At 41.5% G+C, this 25,809-nt stretch overlaps 1 protein-coding gene across 6 annotated transcripts in view; it reads left to right on the top strand.

The window, feature by feature from the left end:
• The window catches only part of CAB39L (calcium binding protein 39 like), a 66,874-nt gene extending 41,065 nt beyond the window's left edge, over positions 1-25,809 (top strand). For all 6 annotated transcript variants that reach the window (XM_064440898.1, XM_064440902.1, XM_064440900.1 and 3 more), the window contains 6 exons: positions 4,748-4,866; positions 10,347-10,515; positions 14,060-14,119; positions 15,675-15,740; positions 16,423-16,566; positions 23,923-25,809. In XM_064440898.1, coding sequence (XP_064296968.1) covers positions 4,748-4,866; positions 10,347-10,515; positions 14,060-14,119; positions 15,675-15,740; positions 16,423-16,566; positions 23,923-24,102 — 738 coding nt within the window. In that variant the 3' untranslated portion in view covers positions 24,103-25,809. The remainder of the gene's footprint in view (positions 1-4,747; positions 4,867-10,346; positions 10,516-14,059; positions 14,120-15,674; positions 15,741-16,422; positions 16,567-23,922) is intronic.

Here is a 25,809-nt window from a genome sequence, read left to right as displayed (position 1 = left end):
TTGCCATGTGTATCCAAACATGGTAGGAAATGATGCTGAGAATACTATCTGTGACCGACCTTTTACACTGCAGTGATGAACCTCTTACTTAGGGATAGTGCAACTAGAGCCAACCACTGCCTCTGAGTGTATCTGATTTAGAAGGGGTCCTGGGACATAGAGTAAAAATAATTGGAAGCATGGGAAAAATCTCATGTGAGAAAGACTGAAAAAATTTAGGATGGCTTAGCTGAGAGGAAAGGAGTTGAAAAAGGTATTAAAAACTGACGGCAGATGGCAAGGTAAATTGGGTTGCCCCCACTTAATTCTTTGGATTAAAAGAAGAAATATACTTTTTTACCAGCAGAAAGATTAATATGAATATATATGTGTGTATATTGTATTTAGTCTTATATATTGATATATAATATATATAATATATTTTTATATAAATTTTTGTATATATATTTTTATATAAAATTATATGTTCCATGGAACTCCTTGCCAGTTTTGTTGTTAAAGCAAAAAACTTAGTAGACAACTATAAAGACAACTGAACTTGCTTATAAATAAGGAGGAGTTATGGTGGGAAAGGTTGCAGTAATTCAAGTAAATATAAACCCTTTTGATTGGCCTTTGACTGGTAGGGCCTGGGAAGAAACTTCATCACTGGCAAGTCATTATAGTATTCTTGTGGTCTACGGTCAGCTGGGACAGTGGTCGCCAGGGACTGCTGTTATGAATCCTGCGATTTCTATGGCTCCCAGGCACTGGTGAATTGTCACAAGTGTCCGAGCATCTCCAAGCAGCGAGAAATCCCCAGCTCCCGGGAACCAAACCTCCACCGCTGAGGTCTGAAGCAGGAGCAGCACCCAACGTATAGGGCAGGGTGGCTGCTGAATTTAAAAATCAGTTCCCCAGAGAGATCATCTGATGCTCACAAAGCCACCTTTTGTGGGAGTTACTTTCTTGTGGAAGTATTTTTCCCTTATTGAAGTTATTTGTTGTGATTACTTTTCATTTTGTAAATGAATGAAAGGGAGGAATGATGGGAGATTTATGTTTTCTTTTTCCCCTTCTTCCACCCACCACCAGTAAAGCTAGGGTTCAAGGGACTGATTTATTTATTTTGTATTAATTTTTTAAAATGTTAGTGGAGTTATCTCACTCTTCCTTAGGTCTTAAGTTCAGGAGGGTTTTTTTGTGCTAAAATTTATTGAGATCATCTTTTCCCTGCCACCCCTTGTTACTATTAGATGTATTAATTAAAAAAAAACCCAAACCAAAATTAAAAAAAACACACAAAACACCACCACCACCAACAAAAACCCCACCAAACCCAAGCCCTAAAATTCCAATAATTTATATATTTGATTTTAAGACAGAAGTAGAGGGGAGAGGAGAAGATACTGTTGGCAAATATACCAGAGAAGGGAAACTACTGCACTTTTTTAGTTACCTGACAGTCTGTATTGCTTTTGTCAGACAAAAAATTCTGTATGGACAAATTGAACCCACAGTCTTCACATGCAAGCACTGAATGAAATACCTAATCTGCTGCTGAATTACTGCTATTACAAACAATTCTAATAACTTACTGCAAAATTGATTTTTTCCATGATAAGACCTTTTCAATCATTTAGCAAAGCTGTTTTGGCAAAACAGTAGAAACGAAATGTCATTGATTAAGAGGATAGTAACAGCATGTGCTGCTTTGTGTTCATGTTTCCATTGACTTTTCCAGTTTATCAACTTTTCTGCTTCCATTTTTTAATGTGTGGCCACAGCTGGCATTTAGATTTCTTCGTTAACAAGCAATTTCATCACTTCATAACATGCAAATTGATTTTTTGATCCTATATAATAATAGAATCGTAGAATTAAGGTTGGAAAAGGCCCTTAAGATCACCGAGTCCAACCGCTAACCTATCACTGCCAAGTCCACCACTAAACCATATCTTCAAGCACCACATCTACCCTTCTTTTAAATACCTCCAGGGATGGAGACTCAACCACCTCCCTGGGCAGCCTGTTCCAATGCCTGACAACCCTTTCAGTGATGAAGTTTTTCCTAATATCCAACCTAAACTTCCCCTGGCACAGCTTGAGGCCGTTTCTTCTCATCCTATTGCTTGTTACTAGGGAGAGGAGTCGAACCCCCGCCTTGCTACAACCTCCTTTCAGGTAGTTGTAGAGAGCGATAAGGTCTCCCCTCAGCCTCCTCTTCTCCAGACTAAACAACCACAATTCCCTCAGCAGAATCATAAATTTTTTGAAAATCTCATTTCTGAAGGGAATAACGTTTATGTAGGTTACTTTGTTTTGTCCTGGCTCCCTGTCTCCTCCTCAACAGCCCTGCTGCCCACTTTCATCCCAGTTTTGCACATCTGTACTTCACTTTGAAGATGGGTTTTCAAAGACTTCATGAAACTTGATGGCTGTTTAGAGGAATAAGATCAGAGTTAACACCCCCACTGAGAAAAAGGCTGGAGAGGCACTGAGACACAGACTGGAGTCCTGTCTCATTTGTGTTTCATCTGCCAGGACACTTATAGCACGTGTGGCTGGGGGCAGGCGGGCATGTAGGGGAGACTTCCACTCGTCCATTGCACATCTATAGAAAACACAGGTTTATTGTTTCTGCCACTCAAGAAACAAGATATAATTTTGGTGATGATATTGTTGTGAAGCACTAAAATTTGGTTTGGGCAGGAGCCCAGAATCAAGATCAGACTGGATTTTTTGAAATTTAAAATATGAAATCTATTGAGCTTTGAAGAACTGGGGAAAGTTTGTATAAAGAAAAAGTAAACTAAAAAATATAGATATTACTGTGTTTAAGCCTAAAGGTTCACAAGCCACTAAAAGGGGCAGTAAATAGCCACAAGCCCAGGACTGATGACGTTAGAAGCTTTCCCTTAGTTTGTCTTGAAACAGGAGCTAAATTATGGTAGAGGTATCATGCACTTTGTTATTTATATAATGGCATCCTTTGCAGTTTTTTTGTTCTTGTCTAGCCACTTTCTCTCCATGCTGCCTTATCTTGTGCTTTAGTGGCCATGTGTGTTTCATTATAAGGCAAAATCAAATTGCAGATCCAAGTAAGAAGTGTTGCAAAAGTATTCCTAAAATTTTTATGGATGTCTGGTGGTCAGGGAAGTCTGCCTTGGTTCTCTCCTATCTGCCTTCACTCCTTCCAGGAGAACCCAGAGAGACCAACTTCTCTGGCTTTCACCATCACCGGTCTCCAGAAAATTGGATATAATTGGATATATATATATCTCCTTTCACATATGTATGTATATATATGTATCTCATCTCCGCCATTGGATATAATGCTGCAGCATGCCTAATATTAAGTAACTAATACAAAATTTAGCATAGCGGAGAGGATCACTTAATTTTTGGCCATTTTCACCTTGCCTTTTCAGCAGCTCTCCTCTGTCTGGATTGTTTTCATCTTGGAGTAAATGCTGAAGCTGCTGGGGATCATGGGATTCCAGACATATGTTACGGATATCGTAAAGATAGGGGAGAATGGGATGACTTTATAAAGAATTAACCTAATTAAGAGAATGTCCAAGGGCCAAAGTGTTGCAGACAAAGGCAGATGGACTGGCCTGCTCTGATTTGATTCTCCTGTTTAATTCCCCGAGTCTCCAAGCCAGGTGGGTTGGAACGAGTAGGAAAGCAGAATATTTTGTGTTTCTCAGCAGTGATTTATTTGTAGAGGTGAAACCAGGGAATTTCCCTCTGTGTGAAACTATCTGCTCTTTCGCTTCAAACGTTCAATAAGTTCTCCACCAAGGAATGTTTGTCCTCTCGAGGCAGATCAATGAGCACGTACAGATTATAAGTAACCTTTTGCTTTAGCTTGCCCTGTGCATAGTGACCCACTCTTGACTCAGTGCCTTGGTTACTGGTCATTAGTGCAGCAGTCTCCACCCTCCATTAATTTCACAAATCAATTTGTCTCCTGTGGCCAGGGGAGAACACGGTGGGAAAGGAAGAGGGCTTGTAATGCAAGATGTATTGGCAACCCCTGCGGCTCAACAGAACATAATTTGAAAGGGCCTTCTGAAAAGCTGTTCGCATGGGGAAGCATTCGAAGACAAAACATGATTGTGCAGATGGGTGTATATAGGAGAAAACTAGGATATAGTGAAGGATCTTAGTTGTGACTGAAGCAGACATATATGTGACACAGCCTTTCTGTCAGTAGTAATTACTTCATCTTCATGGTAAAAAATGGGTGCAGTTGTAAATTTAACTCTGATTTTCGAAAGTGCAGTCACACGTGGTGTTCATTGCATTTGACTAATGAAAAGCTTTAGCTTAGTAAGTCTAGGCTGTGGGGCGGTGTACTTGGTACTAGCTTGACAGCTTAAATTTGGAGGCTGTGGGAGCAATAGTACAAACACTGCAAAAACATGTTTGGCTCAGGATAGTGGGTTGCTTTTTTTGTACTTTAATGTTCCTGTTTAAGATAGCCAGGGACTTGCTTGAGAGAATAAGGGGGATGCACATCTTCATTTAGAAAGGGAGAGGTGTAAATGGGAGTGGGGGGATTGGTAGTCTTCAGAGCCACCCGATGGAGGAAGCCTTCTTGTGGTGCTGAAGAAACAGCAAGTATGTGAGGCGGTAGAGAGCCCAAAAAGGGACTGACTTGGTTTGGTTTTGATTTAATTTCTACTTTAAATAGAGATTATAGTAAATGGTCATTTGTTGATGTTTCTCCAGTTGAAGATACATTTTGCTTCTTTAACAGGGCAAAAAGGACGTTTCCCAGATATTTAACAACATCTTGAGAAGACAAATTGGCACACGCAGCCCTACTGTGGAATACATTAGTGCCCATCCACATATCCTATTCATGCTTCTAAAAGGGTGGGTGCTTTAATTTGATTTTCATTAAAGATCTTTGCCTGGAACATGCTGGCACTGCAGTTGATCTACTTTCTCACTTTAATTTAAAAAAAAAAAAAAGGATTTTCAGATTTTGTTCTGGATTTCTTATTTTGTTTCTTTCATATTGACTTTCTTTCTACTTAACTGTATACTTTTTAATGACTGGATTATTTTATTTGGCTGTTATTTCTTCACCAAACTTCATGCTGGAATAATTACGTGCTGATTGTTTTTGACTGCTCCCCACTTGACGTGTACTTCAGTTTTTGCCCTAAACTCTTGTGTAGCTTTGTTGACGACTGCTGAGTTTTATTTAGACTTTTTTGCATTGCAGGAATGACTGTATCTGTAAATAACTGGAGTCAAATGCTGGACCATCATGTGGTAGAACAGAGAGAAGCAAAAATGCATGAAAAGAATAGTTGTGTCTAGTGTGGGGCAGACTTCTTCAACGCTTGTAGCCACATGTGAACTTCACCTTTAAATTAATTCAGTAATGAACTCCATGACTTTCAGCATTAAATCCCTTTTTTTGTCTTTCAACTTTTGAGGGAATCAGTGCTCAGCTGTAACCCGGTGGTTCCCAAGGTAAGTTGGCCAAGGAGGGGGAATAGGCTGCTGTGTGGAGAGGACACCAGCTGTGGTTGCATTCAGGAGTGCACAGAGTGTTGGCTTAAAACCCTTGAGGTTTTTGTCCCCTTTCCTTGTGGCCAAAAGCACCTTCTGTTCAGCAAGAAGCTTTGCTTTTCCAACCCGTGAAGTCTGTTGCTTTCTGCTCGTTTTCTGTGGTTTTCTAAACCACAGAAACCAAGGAAGCCAAAACTTCAGGTTTTTTTTTAATTTTTCCGTAAGGAAAGGAGAACATATGTGATTGGGATTAAAGAACGCATGTAGAAATAAGTGCATTTATTAGCTGATCAGTATGAAATAACATGGACTGTCATAGTCGCTGTATGGTCACATTAGCAACATCCATTCATAAACATCATATAAGCCTTTTAAACTACTGGTTCTTGGCAATTAGTTTTTAAAATGTGTTTCTTTCTCTTGAGGCTTAAGATTTGCATTTTTACCATTAGCTCTGCAGCCAGAGTTAGGAAAGTACTTAAGCACCGTCTAAGGTTTGTGCGTAACAAGGCTACAGCCCCAAGGGTAAAATTCTCTTCAGCCTCTCCCCTCTCCCAGGGGCAGACCAGAGCTAGGAGAGAGGGATAGGCATGGGAGTCCTCTGAAACAGTTATTTCCTTCAAAAATGGCCACGTTCCAGCACAGCTGAGCAGGGGGAAAAGTAACCGAGAGAACTAGTCAGTACCAGGGATTTCCAGAACTGTGAACCTGCGGTTGCACGTGGTGGCAAAGCTCTTGGCTGCTGCGACAGTAGGAGGTGTGGACTCGCTGCCTTCCTCGCGGGCAGGGTGGTGGGGAGCCCGAGCAGGTCGCTGGGCTGAGCTAGGTCCTGCTCTTACAAGTATAGTGATTTGTCATGATTTAGCATTAATTTTGAAACTCTTGACTTGTTTTGTGTTACTAAACGTCAGCTTCCTCAGAAAGGAAACCAGTAAGCTAGTTAAATGGATTTTGGTTTCATTTGTTCATTAAAATTCAGCATTTATATAAACCTCAAACTAGTTGTTTCAGGACAGTGATGGTAATTCTCTCAGTCATCATTAAGTTGTACAACTGGTTTCAGTTTCATAGATATAGATAAAAATACAATAACTTTCTTCCCTCTTCTCTGTCTTTGCTTTCGTGATCTCCTCACTTTCTCACTCATTTTGTTTTTGCACGTTGCACATGTATCGCTACCATATGTCTGGGCTTTATTTAAAGCTAAAAAATATTTTTGGATCATGTCCCAGGTATTCTTTGGCATCTGTAACAACCAAGAATATTAAGGTAATAGTAACAGTTTTATGCTATGCATATGTACTGCTGACAGACATTTGACTGCAGGTGACCTGAGCCAGTGGATGTATTTAAGTGGCATCACACAAAGGTGCTTTTTTGGGGATTGCAGCTGCCTACAGTAGCGTGTCCGTTTGGTCCTCAGGCTCCTTGTTCTTGATTTCTTGGCTCTCCCTCCACAGCACTGCACTGTATCAGAATTGCCATTTCTGGAGTTTCTCGTTAGAAAGCGTTGCTTAATTCATCAACAGCAGTCCAGAAGACAGTCCTATCCAGCCCTGATGGTAACTGAGCAGCATGATGATGTCGAACACAGTGCTGTCTTACCTGCCTATGTCCTGCTACCAGGGCTGTCTAAAAACAATACTTAAAATATGTGCCTAAAGCAAGGGTAGGGCCCCAAACGCACAGCTTGCTGTGTGCAGGCAGGGTGCGGTGCTTGTGTGCGATCAGCTGTGAGACTGGGAAACACGCACATCATGTTAGACACCACCACTTGAAAATGTGACTTGAGGATGAAGCTAAATGAAATATATCAACATCTGCTTAAAGGAAAGGAAAGTGGATTTGGCTGGCTTGTACCATTCAGTGTTTGTTAGATGACATTATTTGGAGAGGAAAAAAAATTTCAACTATGACTATAAAAGAAACAGCCTGGGACTATTGTGAAGGCTTGTCATTGTTTTACTTGTATTGGATGAAAAATTTCCCAACAGCATCAACAAAAGGTTGCTTTTTCATTGCATAATGTGAGCTCTGTTGAGTGGGAAGGATCCTGAATCAGAGCTCCCGCCCAGTGTTTCCTGCCTAATACTCCAGCAGCACTGCCAGCTTGAGATAACTCTCTTTACCTTTTAGGCTTCATTTTACTTGTTGGCTACTTCCTTCCAGCTTCCCAGCTTCAGAAAAACATACAGGACATAGTTCACTATTTTTTTTTTCTATTTTTCTCTCTTTTTTTTTTTTTTTGTAGGTTAATTGACCTTCCTGCTGCAATGAGGACTTGCTTTAATAGTATCTTATTTTCTGTGTGTGCAGGCTTTGTGTATGAATAGGATTTCAGATGAATACAATGTTTGGTGTATACAGAGTACTGGATATATTTGGGCCAAATTTTTCTCCAGTGTCAACATATTGCATTGGCATAGAAATAACTTTGGTCCTTTGTAATTTAAAATATTTTTCCCTCTAGTATCATGGCTGTAGGGGGATTCAAGTTCGTGGCACTTGCATTGTTTCTCACAAGTGACAAATTTATAAGTTCTACTGTGAATATATGTCATGCTACACACTATCTAATGTACTCAGTCACTGCCCTGATCTGTTCCGTGATGATCTCTTCATATCGCAGTGCAGCTAAAGCTTTAACGGTATATTGGCAAAAGTTGCAGAACTCCCATTGAGTTTCATCATCCAAGGATAAACTCAAGCTATAGAAATTAGTGTAAAATCAGATCGGAATATAGCTGTTTGTCAAGACCTTGTGTCTCCCAGGCTTGATGCCTTCCTAACCTGCCTGTGCTCCTTCCCTTGTACCGCCTTCCGCACTAGCCACACAGGTATGATTCCCTTTCTGCTGAGATGCATCTCTGCTTTCAGTCTTGCCTCTTTCAGCCTCCACAATAAGTATTTTGAAATATTTCAGGTCCATTATTTCCTTTTCTGGTTGGCCCTGGTAGTCAGTATGTGAGAGTTTCTTTAGGCTGTAAGTTCTTCTGAACAGAGAAGAGCTCTCTATTTTTTTCTGCTGCTGGAGTACATCAGCATAGAGCACTAATTGCTCATTAGAAGTGATTTTGAAGCACATCTCTATCATTCCTGCCTGGTGGCTTTGCATGTCAGTGTGGGTGTGGAGAACATGCCAGTTATGACCAGGCAGCCTGTAAACTTCTTCCAGGCATATTCCAGGAGCCAAACTCAACTTCCCTCACTTAAGTGAACAGCCAAAGGTCCATAACCCCCTTCCAGATAATGGAGCATTTGACTAAGAATGATGCTGTTGATACTTGTCTTTTAAAAAGTTATTGTGCTGGAAACAATGTAATTTGCTTTTATTCCAACCAAAATATTCCGTAGCCAACTATTAAATATTTTCCTGGCTGCAATCCTAGGAGCAACTCCGCCTCTTTTTGCTTGAAAATTAGTATTCCTGTTAATGGAGTCAAGGAGAGGTATGCCTCAACGGAAACATCAGCGAATCTCCATCATCTAAAGAGTTATAAATTCACGTTTGCAAATGTTTCCCAAAAGGAAACAAATAGGGGCTTGAGTGCCTGCATTTCCTTGAGGGTGGGATGTTTCATTTGCCTGTTTGGAATAGCAATTCATATTTCATTAAGCCAACTATTGTTGACATCAGGTTGAAGTATGCAGCTCTGGTATGCTCGCAAAACACTACCATTCTTTTAAATTGCAAGCTGGTGGTAAATTTGAGGGCCCACTCACTTACAGCACAGATGGCATTTTGTGGTTTTCTCTTTTTCTTTTTTTCCTGTTTTAGCCTAGTGATAGGAATTAATTGTGCAAAGGAAAAACGATGCTGATAAGCTCTGGGTGGTAATACACAGCTCTGATATAATATAATCAGCTTATTGAAACAGAGCGTGCTTTCTGTCCCCTTGGACTTCACTGCTTTCACATGACTAAAGATTTCTGGAAGAAGTTCATTTTAAGTCCTTCCTGACTGCTGGATATCATCCCTTCTTTTTTTCTTGCTTTTTTTTTTTTTTAAATTGTGTTTCTAACGGTCTTGTTTCAGATTAATTTCAGCTTTAAAGAAATCAAGACTTTATAGAAATAGATGATCTGAATTGCCTCCCCCCTCCCTCCTTCTCTAAGACTGAGAAGTGTGCTGGCTCCTGGCTATTGCAATGCATGTGCCATAATGGGACTGTAACTCAGGGAATGAATACTTGTCTCCTGAAGAACAAAGTTGTAGCCTCTGCAGAGGAGGGATTGAGCAGAATTCCTCCTAATCTGCAAAAAGAGATCTTCAGAGCTACAGAAAGCTTAATCCTGCGTAGACTGCCTGGATAGACTCTTCCTATCTTTCCTGTTCGACATTAATATTCTAGAGAGACGCTCTCTAGAAGAGGAGTGGGAGGTGATGGATGGTCATGAGGTGTTATATTTTTCTTGGATAAACTGAGGAGCTCAGAATTAAATCTGAAGAGGGGGATTGTTATATTGTATGAGCTTCGCTTTCTCATAAATCTAAAAGGGTGAAAGAGCTCTGTTGAAATGTTTCGCACTCCCCACAGTTTTTCTGCAGAGAGGAGGTGTAATGCATATTTACACCAGGATGTGTTTTGGCTTGCAAAGACAGAGGTTTGTGATGGGAAACACTGGCAGCCTTATCTGTGCGTGGGCTCCTTAGCTTTGGGCTGAGGTTCTGAAGCTGGGTACAGTGCTCTGGCTGGGAGCTGCCGTCTGTGTGTTGTGTTCTCTCTGGCACACGCGTTTCCTATGCTACAAAGTTCCCTGTTGCTAGAATAGTGGCCGTTTATCTTTGTTCTTCTATGTTTTGATCTTTTCTGTTTCTTTTCATTCTTCAGATATGAATCCCCAAATATTGCCTTACGCTGTGGAATTATGCTGAGGGAATGTATTCGGCATGAACCCTTGGCCAAAATCATACTTTTTTCGGAACAGTTCAGAGACTTTTTTAAATATGTGGAAATGTCAACATTTGATATAGCTTCTGATGCCTTTGCTACATTCAAGGTAAATTATTCAATACCTGTGTCATAGCGTTGTGTCAAAAATGGCACTCGATCAGTAGTCGTCACTGAATGTTGTGTCTTCAAGCTGGGTGGCTTTTTTTATCATTCAGTAAAGTATCTAATTAATCCTTGGTCTGTTTGTAACAGGATTCACAACAGTGATCAAGTCTCTAAAGCATCTTTAATTCGATACAGATTTACATTTCACTGATGTTCTCATCTTGATAACCCAAGGCCTTTTATGCAACCATTTAAAACTCAAATTAATCACGTATTATGTACAGTTTTTATAAAATGCATAACCTTTTTCTCTCCCTACCTTCCCCCAGAGACAAAACCACTATGCATCATGACCACAACCAGTAAATAGAAGGAATCATTTAAAATTCACTTTTTAAATCCTCTAATTTTTGCTGACCCTTCTGAGTTTGGCAGTCAAGTTTAGACTAATGCTGTGCCTGCTGATTATGTTACGACTTATTTGTATGCATACTTCTGTGACCCGTGGTTCAGCGTAAGGACCATACTGCTATGAGCTACATGGGTGAAAGCGCTGTGTAGATTCTGTATTAGAGTGTCTGTGTTGTATTAAAAATGAAGTTGGGTGAAGCTTGCCAAATTTCTTGGAGTTTGTATGTGACCGTCAGCTTACCTGCAAGGTGCCATTAGAATCTTTGAGCAAAATTTGGTGCCTGTGAGCTTAATGTACAGGGAAGATTAGTCTATTTCTGCAAAATAATTTTAGAAAGCTGGGGAAAATTCTTTTCAGGTAAAGACTCTTCTAAATATAGACATAGCTCCTTTTTTTTCCTATCACTGCGTTCCTTGCTGTCATAGAAACACGCTGTTCATTCTTTCCTCTCAAAGCTAATTAGAAACATGATTAGATAGACCTTAGGAATAACTGTAAGGAATGTTAAGAGTTCAACTCAGTGATTCAATGCATACTGAAACCCAGCCTCAGTTTTTACTAACCTACTGAATGCGGTAAAGATTTGTGTAATGGAGATAACATTGCATTAATCAGTAATGAGTTCAGCAGGATTACCAATTCAAATACCTGTTAATCAATAGTAGCATCTTTCAATTATTTTAAGTTGCACTGTCATTGTGTTCATTAGGTAAATGTTATGGAAGTGGAAGTAGCACAGAAATACAGACAAGTAAAAACATGTGCAGGACTGTATAAAAATGCAACGGAGATTTAAATCCTGTCTCTGGCATTTCACCCTATGCTCAGAATAGTGTTTGCCTCTGGTCAGAAAAAGTGCTCCTGGACTCTGTTCCCAGGTTGGCGGAAGGGATTTGCATCTTTTGCCCGGATCCTGCTTTGAGCACGACAGCACAGTGTGTGGTTGGTGATAGACAGTCTTCACACCAACCAGGAGGGAGGATGGGGACAAGGGTCAGTTAAACTGTGGCAAGGACCACAGACTGCTGCAAACCACCACCCCACCCCCCCAGCCTCCCCCCAAAAAAGAGGGATTGATGTCGTTCATGGATCTACAGCTGTGGAACTTACTTCTGTCCCCTGTGATCTGAGTGTATTTTTAGCAAGATTTAAAAATAGGATTCTACATCCTCATGTACACTGGAAAGAGAGGAGTATGAGGGCAGATCATCCTAAGACATAGGTCAGAAATCACCTTTTAAAATGCTTGGGGGAAATCTATAAACTGCATTTTTTTAAACTGCCTCTGATTTTAAATTGACTACTTGATACATGGTAAGTTCTGGAAATAAACCAGCTGTTCACCTTATCTCCTATTTGTCTGCTACTCTGAATAGCTGGAACAGCAAGAAGTGATGTGGAAGCAACCGAACCATGAAATATGGAGCTACCTAATTTCTAATACTGTAAAAATAAGTGCTATGATTGTTTGCTGGATGGATTACTGAACTCATGTTTTCAGTTCTGTTTCCCCCGTGATGGCTTTGTAGTGTTGCCACCAGGGTGTCTGGTTCAGAACTGAAAGCCTTGGATAGTCTGTGCACCAGAGGAGGGCTTAATTCAATGTGCATTAAAGTCTGAGGATATTTATAGTAGGGGAGTATTGGAATTTTTGATGATCTGGAGATGTACTACTTAATTAAATGCAGCCAGGTGCACTACAGAGAGGAAACAGACATGCTAAAAATGCAAAGGAAAGCAGCTTGTATTTAGAGAGACAGTCAGCTGTGGAGGGTACCAGCAGCAGTTGGAAAGAATGCTGATTGAATACTGCTGCTCCACTCTCTCTTGTGATTTCTCTCATGAAAAACTCGTTTTGGATTATATTCTATTTGTGCCCCCTATTGAAAAATGTTGTACTTGCCTCCTAAGTGCCCTGCATAAAAGCTTGTGAATCCTGTTTGTTGCACTCAGCCTTTTAAACTGCTATCATTGCAGTCCTGCTAAACAAAGGAGTGTATTAAAAGCAAGTACTGGATTTTATACCACTCTGCTTTCCTCTTATAATTGATGGTAAAAATAAATTAAAGGATTAGTATGTAAAGGATTTCTTTTATTTGTGATGCTGTAGAGGATGTGTCTGTGCATCTGCTTCAGCAGCTCATCAGCTTCAGTCTCTGGCTGTGGGTAAGGAAACCAAGGAAAAGGTGATGAAAAAGATAGCAACCGATTCACTGAAAAAATACCAAATTGGATGGATTTCATCGGGTGTTTATTGTAATCAGTGTTATGTTTTAAAGAAGGCAATAAGTTAAAAATTAAACTTAAATGCCTCAAACTGGCTAGTTCATTTCATAGCTGTTCATCCAGTAGAGACTGGGTTTCTTCTGGAGCTGAACATTTGCATCTCTATCGCTGAGCACCAGCATTCCCATTCTGTGAGTTGCCTTAAATTAAATTTGAATTAGTTGGCCTTTTATGATGGGATGCCTCCCACAGAGCTTCAGCTGTCTTAGAAGTCTGCTACTGCTTGTGTCTGTAAGCCCACCTTGGGCGGAAAACCAGCCACAGAAGAAATTCATCCCACCTACCTGAGACCCTTTTCTGGGGATGCAGTGGCTGTGGAGGGAGCCTGGACAGCTAGGTTAGATTGGTGCCTAACTTTTAGGTTTTAAATAAGTAAAGTCCAGTGGTTGAATTGAGTCTTCCTTCTTATATTCATTGGAGATGAGCAATTGCAGCTGATCAAACTTAGCATAATTTTCCAGCTGTGGGGTATCACGTAGATCACTTTTGGCTTTGGGACCATAGCTGATCCCTCCATAAAGGGTTAATTTACTTTATTCCTTTCCCCCACCCCAGTTTGTTGTAAGTACTGTGCACAATGACTTTAAGAACAGGTGGGACTGAGAAGGAATATAAAGAGCAAGTGTTAGAACAGTTTTATACTGATTCTGGGAGCATTCTCTGAATGCTCCTTAAAAGCCTAAGAAACACAAAATGCAGTATTATTTTCAAATTCTGTCTATAGAAATCATGTTGTAAATATCTTCTAAAAATATGATGTGGTAAAAAATGCTAAAATACATTTGAGAATCAAGGGACAATCAAATGAGCACGCTCTCTCAGGTAACTTTTCTCTATTCTTCCCCAGGACCTGTTAACGCGACACAAATTGTTGGTAGCAGAATTTCTGGAACAAAATTATGATGCAGTAAGTGTAAATGATACAACAATTTTTTAAAAAATTTGTTCATGCTTAGCTGGAAAAAGTGTGCTTTCAATAGCGGAGGGTTTCATGCTCCACATAAGAGTCACATAGGACTGCAAAACTAAACATTGCTTTTACTAAAGCATAATCCTCACATCGTGTTTGAAATACAGGTACTCCCTCTGCATGCACATGGGGACATGTGCCAAGGTTTCAAGAGCACTCATAGTTTCAAGAAGTTTTGTTCCTCTCCATGTGCATCGTATCTCCTCATATGTGAATGGAACTGTGAACTTTGTATGTAAATTGATCATGGGGAAAAAAGCATGCACATTTTTAAAGAATTTTGTGATATTCCAGCACCAATAGGGCCATATCGGTGTCATATATAATCCTTTGGGACAGAGGAGAAGAGTTACTGGAAGAAGTTTTAGCATTTCTGGAAATTACATGTACCTAACTGGGGGACTGAGGTGTGAGTATTCCTCTTACCATCCTGAGGCAATTAGTCCCTTGGTTTCCTGCCATTCTTCACTTTGATTTTTTGGCTCGGTTTTGAACCAAATGTGTGTCAGAAAAATTCCACTGGAATCAACTAAAATCAGACTGATACGGATTATGTTCTCATGTTACCTGAGGTATTCTTTATTTTGTTGCCAAAGTGAAAAGACCAAAGACTATTTCTTTCATTCTAGAGTTACCAAGAAGGTTAAATAAACATCAGGCTTATTATTGCTGAGTCACAAATGCAGCCTAACTGGAGCAAAATGAGTGTGTCTGTTAATCTTTTCTCTTAGTACTGAAGCACTGCATTGGAACAGTCCCTGTTCTACCTTTATTTAACATTTAAAATTTTAAGTATAAATTGTGGAAGCGAGCATTTTTTTTTTTTATGATTCTTGGACAGCAGTGTTGGGGTTTTTTGCCTGTTTGGTAGGTGGTGTGAACAGTCTTCTTGACCACAAGATTCCTTTGGCTCAGTCCTGCAAAAGCCAGCACAAGCTTGACTCTTAGTGACCCTCGTTGGGCAAATGGCTTTAATGAGCTGCTCAAGGCAGGTGGCACCTCACAAAAGGAGTTTTTGGCATACTCCAGTATGGGATGCACCCTCACCCATTTGGGGTATTGCTTTAAATCACAGAGCAAGTCATGACTTGATGACTCAATCTGGCTGGAGTTAAACCATGACACCACGATATGAGTGAGTGGACGTTATGTGCTGGACTTCTGTGTCCTGGCAGCAGATTTGCCCTCTTGTAAGAGAAGGCTGTACAGGCACTGGCTTACTTCTGTCCTAGTTGGCTCACACTAGCTCCTATTGCATCCAGTCCATATGTGGTATCCCTCTGTGGTATTTGGAAGAGGAGTGTTCCTGGGTATTAATTCACTGCGTGATAACCAGCCAAGAGAAAAGGCCATGAGAGCTGGGCCTGGCATTGTAGTGATGTATTAGAGGGTGGCATAGCTGCAGCCTCTGCTGCTTCTCTGGGGTGGGAAGGACCAGGAGGAGGAAGGATGGACATGAATCAGATGCATTTGTGTTTTCTTGTTGCTTTAGATCTTTGAGGATTATGAAAAACTCCTTCATTCTGAGAATTACGTAACAAAGAGACAATCTTTGAAGGTAAAGTTTCTCAGCATTTTCCTCCTAAATTTGAACTCCTTGTAATGCAGAATATCAAGATGCATGTATGGCAGTGGAGCAACCACATACTTTCTAAAAAAAAGAAAAAAATGCTGGGGCATGCTGCTCTTACAATGCAGAAGAGCTCACTGTGACTTTTATTTCCTGGATCTCTGGTGAAGCGTTGGGCCGTTTCCATGGCACAAGCACTATCATTTTTCCTCTGACCTCAAATCTGTACTTTGGTTCAGAATGTAGGTTAAAATGAACTTGAGAGTAATGTGATAGTCTCTGTTCGTCTAGTGCTGCTTGCTGCCACAGCACCAGGTCTGACGTGACCTGCAGATGGGACCAGATAGGTGTGTTAATGTAATATCTGAATGAAATGAAGGTGTCTTTATGGGACAGCTGCACAACACTTGCTTCTGTCCTAGCTTGCTCACACTAGCTCCTATTACACCCAGCCCATATGTGGAATCCCTCTCTGCAGTATTTAGAAGATGAGCATTACTGGGCATTAAGTAACTCACTGCATGATAACAAGGCTAGTTACTTTTTTCTTTTAAAGGTAGTGACATTGAAACCTCTTAGCAAGCATTAAAATATGTTGCTGCTTTCTTTACATTCAAAAATAATGTGGCTGCCTGAAAAACTTGTGGGTTTTTTTTAATTGTCTCTCTAGCTGCTGGGTGAGTTGATTCTGGACCGGCACAACTTTGCCATCATGACAAAATACATCAGCAAACCAGAAAATCTGAAGCTGATGATGAACTTGCTGCGAGATAAAAGCCCCAACATTCAGTTTGAAGCATTCCATGTGTTCAAGGTGAGCTAGTATGAGCTGTAGAGGTGGCAGATTTCCTCTTTTCCTCATAAAGGTGTCTTTCAAGGTGGGCAAGAGGAAGCCCAGAAAATGAAGGCAAAGGTTGGGGTTAGAGTCACTTCCAGTATTTGAGAATGCCTTAATTGAAAACCTTTCTATCACTCAGCCTCTGATTTCTGTTTGCCTTCCTTCAGGTGAGATCTAAAGTAGCATCTTTTGGTTTGGGCTGAGGGTAGTCACTCAAGTAGCAATGAGGTGGTTGCTACAGGTAACAAAATACACAGCTTCTAGGTTGTATCCAGGGTACCCTCCCCCAACTCTTAGGTCATTTTTCCATGTGATTCTATATAAAGATTAAAAAATAAAAGTCTTAAAATTCTATATTAAGACCAAAAGTAGATGGTGCTAGCTCTGTGCATCACTATGAACACAATTTGCTTTAAAGGTATTAACAAGATTTGGGAAATCTGAGCTTGAAATTAGTTTAATCCTTCCGTCCTTTTGCAGTGATCATTAATGCAGCCTTAAACAACTACCAGACCCAACTGGTGTCCCTTTTTTCATGATGATTAATAATAATAAGTGAAAAGTTTACCGTTTTACTATGGAAAAACTCTGGGGCAGAGAGTGAAGTTGGATTGTTATTTATACCTTTAATTTGCAGTGAACACATTAATTTCAAGCTATGTAAATGGAGTTGTTAATGATTTTCAGGAGAGGAATATTGAGCCGGCAAGGATATCCTTCCCCAAGATGGTTAAGAAAGATACCAGATCACACCAAAAGGCATGCTACTGCCAAAGGTTACATCACCGTCCCCAAATTCAGGGTGACTTGGGTTTTGCACTTCTGACATTTCTGATTTGGAAAAAGCTTTCAGACCTTCAGTGTGGAGGCTTAGAGGCTGTGCAGCTTCTCCAAAAAGCACTTTGATTCCACACACCACCACCCCCCCCCCCCCCAAAAAAAAAGCTTCAAGGAGGATTAAAAAAACATTCCCTCCCTGAAATAAGCAGCTTGGTAAGCTGTTCCTTTGCTGACTTCCTTCATAGTCAGCTGAACCACTGTAAATTCTACGCCTCCTCCTTACCGGGAGGTATGTAGCTCCAAGATAAGAGAGCAGTCAGGCTCCAAGCACTTGCAGCCTTTGAGATGCCTGTGGAGGGAAGGGATCAGAGAACTGGGCTCCCTTAGCCAGTCTGTGAATAAATGCCAGATTTTAATGTATGAAACACATGAGTTGCTGTTCCTGAATTAATGATAGGCACGGCCCAGGCCTTAGGAACAGCTGATTTTGCTTATTTTAAGAGGCATTTGAAAGGATTTGGAATAACTTGAAAGGATTCCAATGTGCAACCATGTTACACATTGCTGTCTCTCCCATTCTGCCTTCCCATTCCTCCCTTCCTTTCCTTTTCCAGTATGTTGCATCCCATTTTCAGTTAGAGTGGGGATATTGTAGGCTCAGCCTTGCTCAATCGCTTGCAGTTGCTACCATGTGGCCATAATGCTGAGGCCTTCGGGTGCCCACCAAAATAAACTGTGTGTGGTGATAATGTGGGGTCCCTTCAGTTCAAAGGGCCAAACCCCGTCCTCAGCAACCTCCATGGGTTGTTGGTTTTTTCCAGCAGTACCCATCGGCAGCATTTCAGCGGTGCCATGGTGTGCCTCACGCTATCTCGCTTAGTGCTTGTTCTGAGGACATTGCAGACTCCGAGCAGAACCTCACCAGCTGGAAATTGCTCATTTATAACCACCAGCAGTGCACTACAATAACTCTAGAGGTGCAGCAGAGCTCCCCTTTTGAGTCCTCACTGAGGATCCGGGCTAGCTGGATGTAGAAGCACTCAGCTTCTCCCTGGTGGGCAGGGTAGTTATAGGGTATGTTATAGAAAATTGCAGTGTGAATTAGCTTTGTAGAGCAGGTCAGAGAAGAGTGTTTTCCTCTGATTTCACTTCTTAAATTGAATTCTAACTTCTTGAGAACTACTAAAAGAAATCCTTAAATATTTAAGAGAATGGGGGAAAACACTACTGGCTGGTTGTGCCCTGTTCTGCAGTGTCCCTGCCTCCTGTTTCTGGGTTAGCATCCCTCAGCCCAGTTCTCTTGTCAGCTGTAATGATTCCATGCTAACTTAACTGGGAGAGGAATCTTGTCCTCAGTTTTTAATCTCATAAATTTTAAACTGTGCCAGCATTTTTAAACTGCATTGCAAAATACCTGTGCAGTCTGGTTGAAATTACAGTAGAGTAACCACAGTGATTTGAAGTCAAAGGTCTGCTGAGAAGTGGATACTTGCTGCTCTGTCTGAACTGCCAAAAGATTTGGTTTAAATTACCTGATTTAGATATTTCACCAATTATACACAGTTGAAATGAAAAAGTGCTTGTTTTGTAAGCATCCAGATTCCAACACTCCCATGCCCCAGCTGACCCCAAAAAAGGCACTTGACTCTTACCTCCCTGAGGCAATTTCTAATTAATGAAGATTCAAAACTGCACGATAGAGATGAAATGATGAGCACCTGTAGTGCAAAAATGTTTAGCTGGAATATTTCGTGGCTGAAAATGCCAGTACCCCCTCAAGCTCTGAGAACATTTCACTCATCCAGGATGCTTTGGGGGGAAAATTGAAGACAAACAGAGCACCTGCTTGCAGTGCCTCCTTCCATTCGCCATTGAGGAGATCCTCCTCCTAGCTCCAGCTCCTTCTCTTCCTTTTGCCTGAGTAAAATGGAGCTCCTGCCTTGTGGCACCATCCTAAAGGCCTGCAGCTGCTTTGTAAAGCTGGATGTCCCAGACAATATATGCTTGAGGATTAGCAGTATTTAATAATCAGTAAAAGCTAACACACCTCACCCCTCTCCTCCTCCTCCATAAATAATCCAGTGGGGTTGCCTGGAGTTGTAGGCTTTGAGAGTCACCAGTTCTCTGCATTGAGGAGAGGTCTCAGTCTTTAGCATGCACAGATTGAGGACCAAATATTGGGAAGGGCTCTCTAGCTCCTGTGATGGATTTGTGATAGTTATTAGTAAAGCCTGATTTGAGTTTGCCTATAGGGGAGACCTAATCCTTCAGGTGTACATGAACGTGGTGCAGGTATTCCTCCGATCTTATGCATTTACAAATAAAGGCTAATAACAAGCTCTCTTGGCTTTCATGTAAACAACTAGATTATTTTGAGGAAAACACCCTGTAGCGGTGAACTGGGATTATGCAACTTTCTTGTTCTTAAGCAGACATTTAGCAAGATATATTTTACTGTTTAAATCTAAAAATAGAATGGGTACACTGTGTTTTGTGACCTTAGTTTCATTTTTCCATTCTCTTTCATGCATATTACAGAGCTGCCTCCTGCAGCTTGCTCTGCAAATGGTTGCACATAATTTGACAGTACTGACAGTTTCGTCTTGGAATGAAGCTGAAACCCTGTCTGTGGGGCTGTGTCCTCTCTGTTTCTTAGCTGGAGAGTTTATAGGGCAAGAAGTGTTATGCGAAGCATGACGCTATAAGCAACATGAACCATAAGCCACTTCTGCGTGCAGTTTCCTGACACAGTAAGATTGTGCGTGACCCCAGAGTAAGTCTTAAAATACCTAATCCAGGGTATCCAACCTCCGTAATCGCTTTTGCTCTGCTGTAGTACCAGAGGGTAGTGATGCCTTGTTATTAATTGTAAGGAAACAAGGTCAGATTCTCTAATCAAGGGATTTTGGTATTTGTTTAAAGAAATCCAGTGTACGACTTTTAATGGAGAAGAGAGCAACAGTTCCACTTTGGAGAACTTTTGAAGCTTCAGAGTTGCTTTTCATTCCAGGCCTTTTGCAAATATTCACAAAATGGAACTGTGCTGAAATGGCTATTTTTAGAGTTGGAATTTTAGTATGAGTACTGTCTTTATTTTAGTTTCTGTCTCTCTCATATATCTCAATTAAGTGCTCTAGAACCTGCAACCTTTCATAATAAACCCATAGGTTAAACAACGTTCTCTGTGAAGTGTTTTAGTTTCAGTTATACTTCATTTTTGTAGAAATGTTCCAGATAGCATTAATAAAATGATTTCTGTTTTCAGGGCTTTATCTCCTCCTCTGTGGCACTACAGAGTTCTGAATGTGGGGAGCTCTTTTGAGAGTAAAGTCTCATGGTGGTCCTAATCCTGGGCTTTGTGAAACTGTTTAGTTGATACTGGCAGAATTGATTCTGTTTGCTTATCCACAGTATTGAGTAACATTTCAGGAATTTTCTGGTCCTTTAACATGCTCTCTTGATGAGTCCCTGTTGACACTGAGTAAGACTGGCAGTCAAGATGATCTTTGTTTGAATGTTCAGTTTGACAGTTTTGCAAGGGGAAGATTATAATCTATAAATAATGAAGCAGGAAAATAAACAGGATGTGATGTGTTCTATTAAATTAAGTTCTTTAATTATTTGCTTTGGTAATACCAGTTTCAGGGCCAATATGAAATGCTGGTATTTACCCAGTTTACCAGTAAAACCTTCCAGTTCTGTTGGCAGACCATACAGCTTTTACATGAAGAATGATTTAGATTTCTTCATTTTGAGAGTCAGCCTTCAGTTATCTTTACAAAGAGGCCAAATAATCATTGAAGAAAGATGTTCAGCACTTCAAGGTCAGGCTACAATCAGATTATTTCTGAAAATGTGGGTCCTGTCAGTCTACTTTATCAGGTTTTTTTTTCTCCTGGTCACAGAGCGGGAACTGAACTCCAAAATTAAAAACTTTTAATGAAGATTTGTAATGGTTACTTTCCTCATCCCTGCCTGTAGGCTTATGTACCAGATGACTTGGGGCTTAATCATGGTCCAAATCCTGGAAGTATCCAGCCTCCATCAGCATGGTGACCTGCTATAGGTCAGCATGTGGGGAGCTGCATCGTGGGGCTGCTTGGACTGAGAGTGTGAGCTGCCACAGTCTCAGCCAGAGCCAAACATTCATATCTGTAAGATTTCAAGATTTGTATTCCTTAGATAAGGCACAGACTGGAAGTTATAAAGTACATTTACATCCCCAAACCCTTTATTGCTCATATGGGGAACCAATGCTTCAATAGCAGCATATAAAAGTTATTTGCAAGGGAAAGAATATTGCTTTCAGATGCTGCAGGCAGCAACAGAACCATCAACTCTTGACAGTCTGTCAAGTGTAGTAAGAGCTGTGAACTGGCTGTCCAACCCACTGATAGATGTGTCCCTGGTAAAGATGTTGAGCTTCGAGTGCTTGGAGCATCTTGCAGGACCGCTGTTATTTCAGAGTGGCTGCTCTGAAGGGATCCTTGGGTGTTGGGGCTGTTGGTGGTACTCTTAAGAAGTTTTAGGTGGCGTGTAGGCATGAAAAGAAATTATTTGAGATTATAGCTCAGGGCAATCGGAGAAAGGTGATGTGGAGGCCTGTGCAAAGACGATGTGAATAACTGTAGATGCTATATTGTCACAGGGACCACAGCCTGGCCAGTAGATCAAGGAAAACTTTGCAGAAGACCTGGGGCCTGGGAGCGTTCACCCAGCATGGCAGAGGTTGCAGCTTTTTCCCCAAAGCAGAGGGAAAAATACCCTGAAGCAGGGACTCCTAGGGGCGACGTGAGTGGGAGGGATCCAGAGGGGACAAAAGCATAGGCAGGGATTAGGGCTCTTATGGCATCGGGAAGCCAGGGTTTAAGAGTAGATTGTTTGCCTCACCTTTATGGAATAAAAAACCCAGTCTTACCTTCCTGTTTGGGCAGAAGTACTTAGTGTGGCACTGTCGATGTGTGCCGAGCCCCATTCTTTCCACACATTCCCCACGTGTGGCATTTTCCACACCACTTGTATAACATCCCCTAATTAGGACCTACGAAGCCTAACAATGGGTCCAGTCTGAATCCTGTCCCAGGCTTTACCTTGTGTTGTTTCCTGGGGCAAGGGGCTGTAACACAGCCCCCCAGGACAGTCTGTGTGTGTTCCTCATCACGAAACGCGGCAGCCCCCTGCGCAGCTGGACGTGGCCCAGGTTTTTGTGTGGGCACAATCTCAGCGGAGATAAATGAACCTGCAGAAGAGTCCCAGGTCTGGAGCCAGAGGGCCCAGGGCCAGGCAAGTGGTGGTGCTGCCTGCACTCAGCCGGACAACATGCCATTCTATACCGTCAGCAGATGTTTGTTTTCATTCTGGTTTGAACAGGCTTAGAGGGAAACTGGATGTTTTCCAGTCCTGTCCATCCTTAATTTCTTCTTGTTGGGTAGAGAATAACTCAAGTTATTTATGTCATTGCATAAGCGCTCGGGTGGTGTTTTGTTGACCAGCCTTGGTAACCTCGGTGCGAGCCAGATGTGGGAGTTCCTCCTGGGGTGGCTGGGGGTGTGCTGCACGTGTGTTCCCACCACCGTCCCCCCACCCCATCTGCCCCTCCTGACTGATGTCCGCAGAGCCTGCATCTCCATGGCGTCCTGAGGTCCCTGGGAAGAGCTTGTCACCGCTGGCCTTTACAACTGGCCTTAAGTTTCCTGTAGTCAGCCGGCGGGTAAGGCAGAGAAAATGTTAAAGAAACAGTATCCAGCATAGGGGGTCATGTTCAGAGTTGGAAAACTGCAGCTTTAGGCATTGCAGGAGGAAAAATCAGAGCACAGGTAGGTTTATCCTTAAAAACTACTATTTGAAAAGACCAGTAAGCCCACAGTGCTAGGCTGGCTGCACCAGGTATCTGTGTCTCACATCACCTCCCTGCATTGCCACCCTCCTCTGCTCAGCAAGGTCAGTGAAGGCACCGGTGCACCATGGTCCTCCTGCTCTGGCTCCGGCTCCTGCTGCTGGAAATTTCCATGCTCCCATGAATGGATTTGGCAGAGGGAAGTGGAGCCTCTGACATATTTTTCCAAACCAAAACAAAGCTGGCAAGTCTAATTTTAGGCCTGGTTTAGTATGGAAATGATATCAATACTGACACAAAGCTTTTCCGTTCTCCTGATAATTAATTTCTGTGTATTTAAGTCTAGTATGTGGAAGAGGCTGAGAATTGATAGCTCGCTCTCAACAGCTGGGTTTACAGTCAAATGCTTTTATCAACAAAGAGCAAAATTAAAGAGAAGCAATACCACACACAGGCATAGCTTTGCTTCAATTTGCTGTTGAACCAGCATGTTTGTAACTCCTGTCTGCCTTGGGACAAGGTGTGTAGCAGCAGAGTGTCTGCCTGCCAGCCTTCAGGTGACTTGTTAGGAAATAACTTCTGGGGATGTTGTGACTGATGCGCGCTCTCTCTCTCTCTCTCTCTCTCTCTCTCTCTCTCTCTCTCTCTCTCTCTCTCTCTCTCTCTCTCTCTCTCTCTCTCTGTCTCACTGTGCCTGGTTTTTGTTTGCATGTTAGGTTTTTGTGGCCAGTCCAAACAAAACACAGCCTATTGTGGAGATCCTGTTGAAAAACCAACCCAAGCTAATTGAGTTTCTGAGCAATTTCCAGAAAGAGAGGACGGATGACGAACAATTCACTGATGAGAAGAACTACCTGATTAAGCAAATCCGAGACTTGAAAAAGCCAACAGCATGAAGAACTCCTCTCATTTTCCACTGTAGGCATTAATCTCATCTGTTATATTCCATTGTGTCCCTTAAAAACCACAACAGTGCTTGAGAAGGCACAGCAAGTGCCTGGGTTTTATTTTGTCTTTGTTCCTAGATGTCAAGAGTATAAGGGGTTTTCATGAAAACTAAAAAGACAAAAATCTAGAATAATATATTATTTTTAATCAAGACTATAATTATTTATGTCAATTTAGAATCTCTCTGTAATAGAAGCTGGTTTGATGGATTTTCACTTGTGCTCAAGAAGAATGAACCTCTCTGCTTAACTTTTATCAGTAAACTCAAGCTGTTGGTGAGTGCACAGATGGGTCTTCTGAGGACTGTAATGTTGTTCCTTTGCACCTGTAATTGTGACTTTGTTATAGTGCTGCACACACACAAGACTGTGAAAGAGTACATTTGTCTCTGGAGTTAGCTGCACTTATAGATTGCGTTCTTAGTCAAAACAGTGGGAGATGAAAGAGCAGTAAAGGTCATGGTTTTGCTTTATTTTTATGTTTTTTCATCTTTAAGTTTTCCTTTCCCCTAGATCAGAGGTTTTCTATTCAGTGCTAGGTAATGGATGAAGACATCAGCCAGATGAGCTGTTTCTGCCTCCCATTTTCCTGTACGTGATCTACCTTGTCCTAGAGCACAGGCTATTCCTACCAGCTCCCAAGTAGACTGATGAGGAGCAGCCCCAGGTATGCAGTGCCCATGTACCCTGCAATGGGAAGGAGGCAAGAGCAACCCCCTCTCTGTCAAGGCCCATCCTGTATTGCTAATGAAGTGATCCTGCACCTAACTAAATTCAGAAGTCTGTCCCCAGTGTCAGTGGGAATAATATTGGGGGGTCGCCAGAGCTATGTGGCTGAATTGTGCCAAGCGCTGAGCCCCAGCACCAGTGCGAGAGCGGGGTGCTCAGCATTTTCCCATCTGGCTTCAAATCCCGGCTGTGCAAGGCAGGGTTGAGCCGAGTTCAACAAGGGGATGCTGAAATGGCTTCAGCCTGAACCACTCAGTGGCCTGGGGTCCCCGAGTCTGCAGATGCTCTCAAAGCTCAGAGCACTTATGGGCTACCTAAATCAAGTGTGGGAGGCCGTTTAACAGCCCCAGGCACCAAAGGCTACTTGCAGTCTGGCATTTCCTATACTTGTTCGTCCCGATGTGAATTCAGGTTCTGCGTTGAAGTTGTAGAAGGAGAAATAGTTGCACTGTTAATGTTTTAAGTTTAATAAGCTCTGTGGTCCAAACAGTGTTTTCCCAGGTGTGTTTGAAGAGTTTTGGGGTCTTTCGTTTTCTAGTGGGAAATGAAAATGTTACTCTGATGCTTTATTAGGAAGTGGAGTTTGAGAGCAGGGAGTGGAAATTTCTTGAATTTTTCTGGACAGCCTAAGTTCTGAGTTTTCCTGTTTGTTTTAAGACAGTTATCTAGCTAAAACTGTAGCTAATGCTTCAGATAAAGGTGACACTGAATTGTAAAAACAGAACAAGACTTCTTCCTTCATAAAACTGTTGTATATTGGAGTGACTGAAACTTTAATTTATGTGCTTTAGAAAAGGGATGAAACAAAAGAGATTGTGGACTCAAGGTTTTTTCAGATGTCAGATATACACAACAAATGTACATCTTAGTTGCCTGAAATTAAAAAAAAATATATTTACAAGCTATTAAAGGCATGATTACTGATCA

Source organism: Phalacrocorax carbo, chromosome 1, assembly GCF_963921805.1.
Source record: "Phalacrocorax carbo chromosome 1, bPhaCar2.1, whole genome shotgun sequence".
NCBI lineage: Eukaryota > Metazoa > Chordata > Aves > Suliformes > Phalacrocoracidae > Phalacrocorax > Phalacrocorax carbo.
This window is presented reverse-complemented; position numbering and strand designations above follow the sequence as displayed.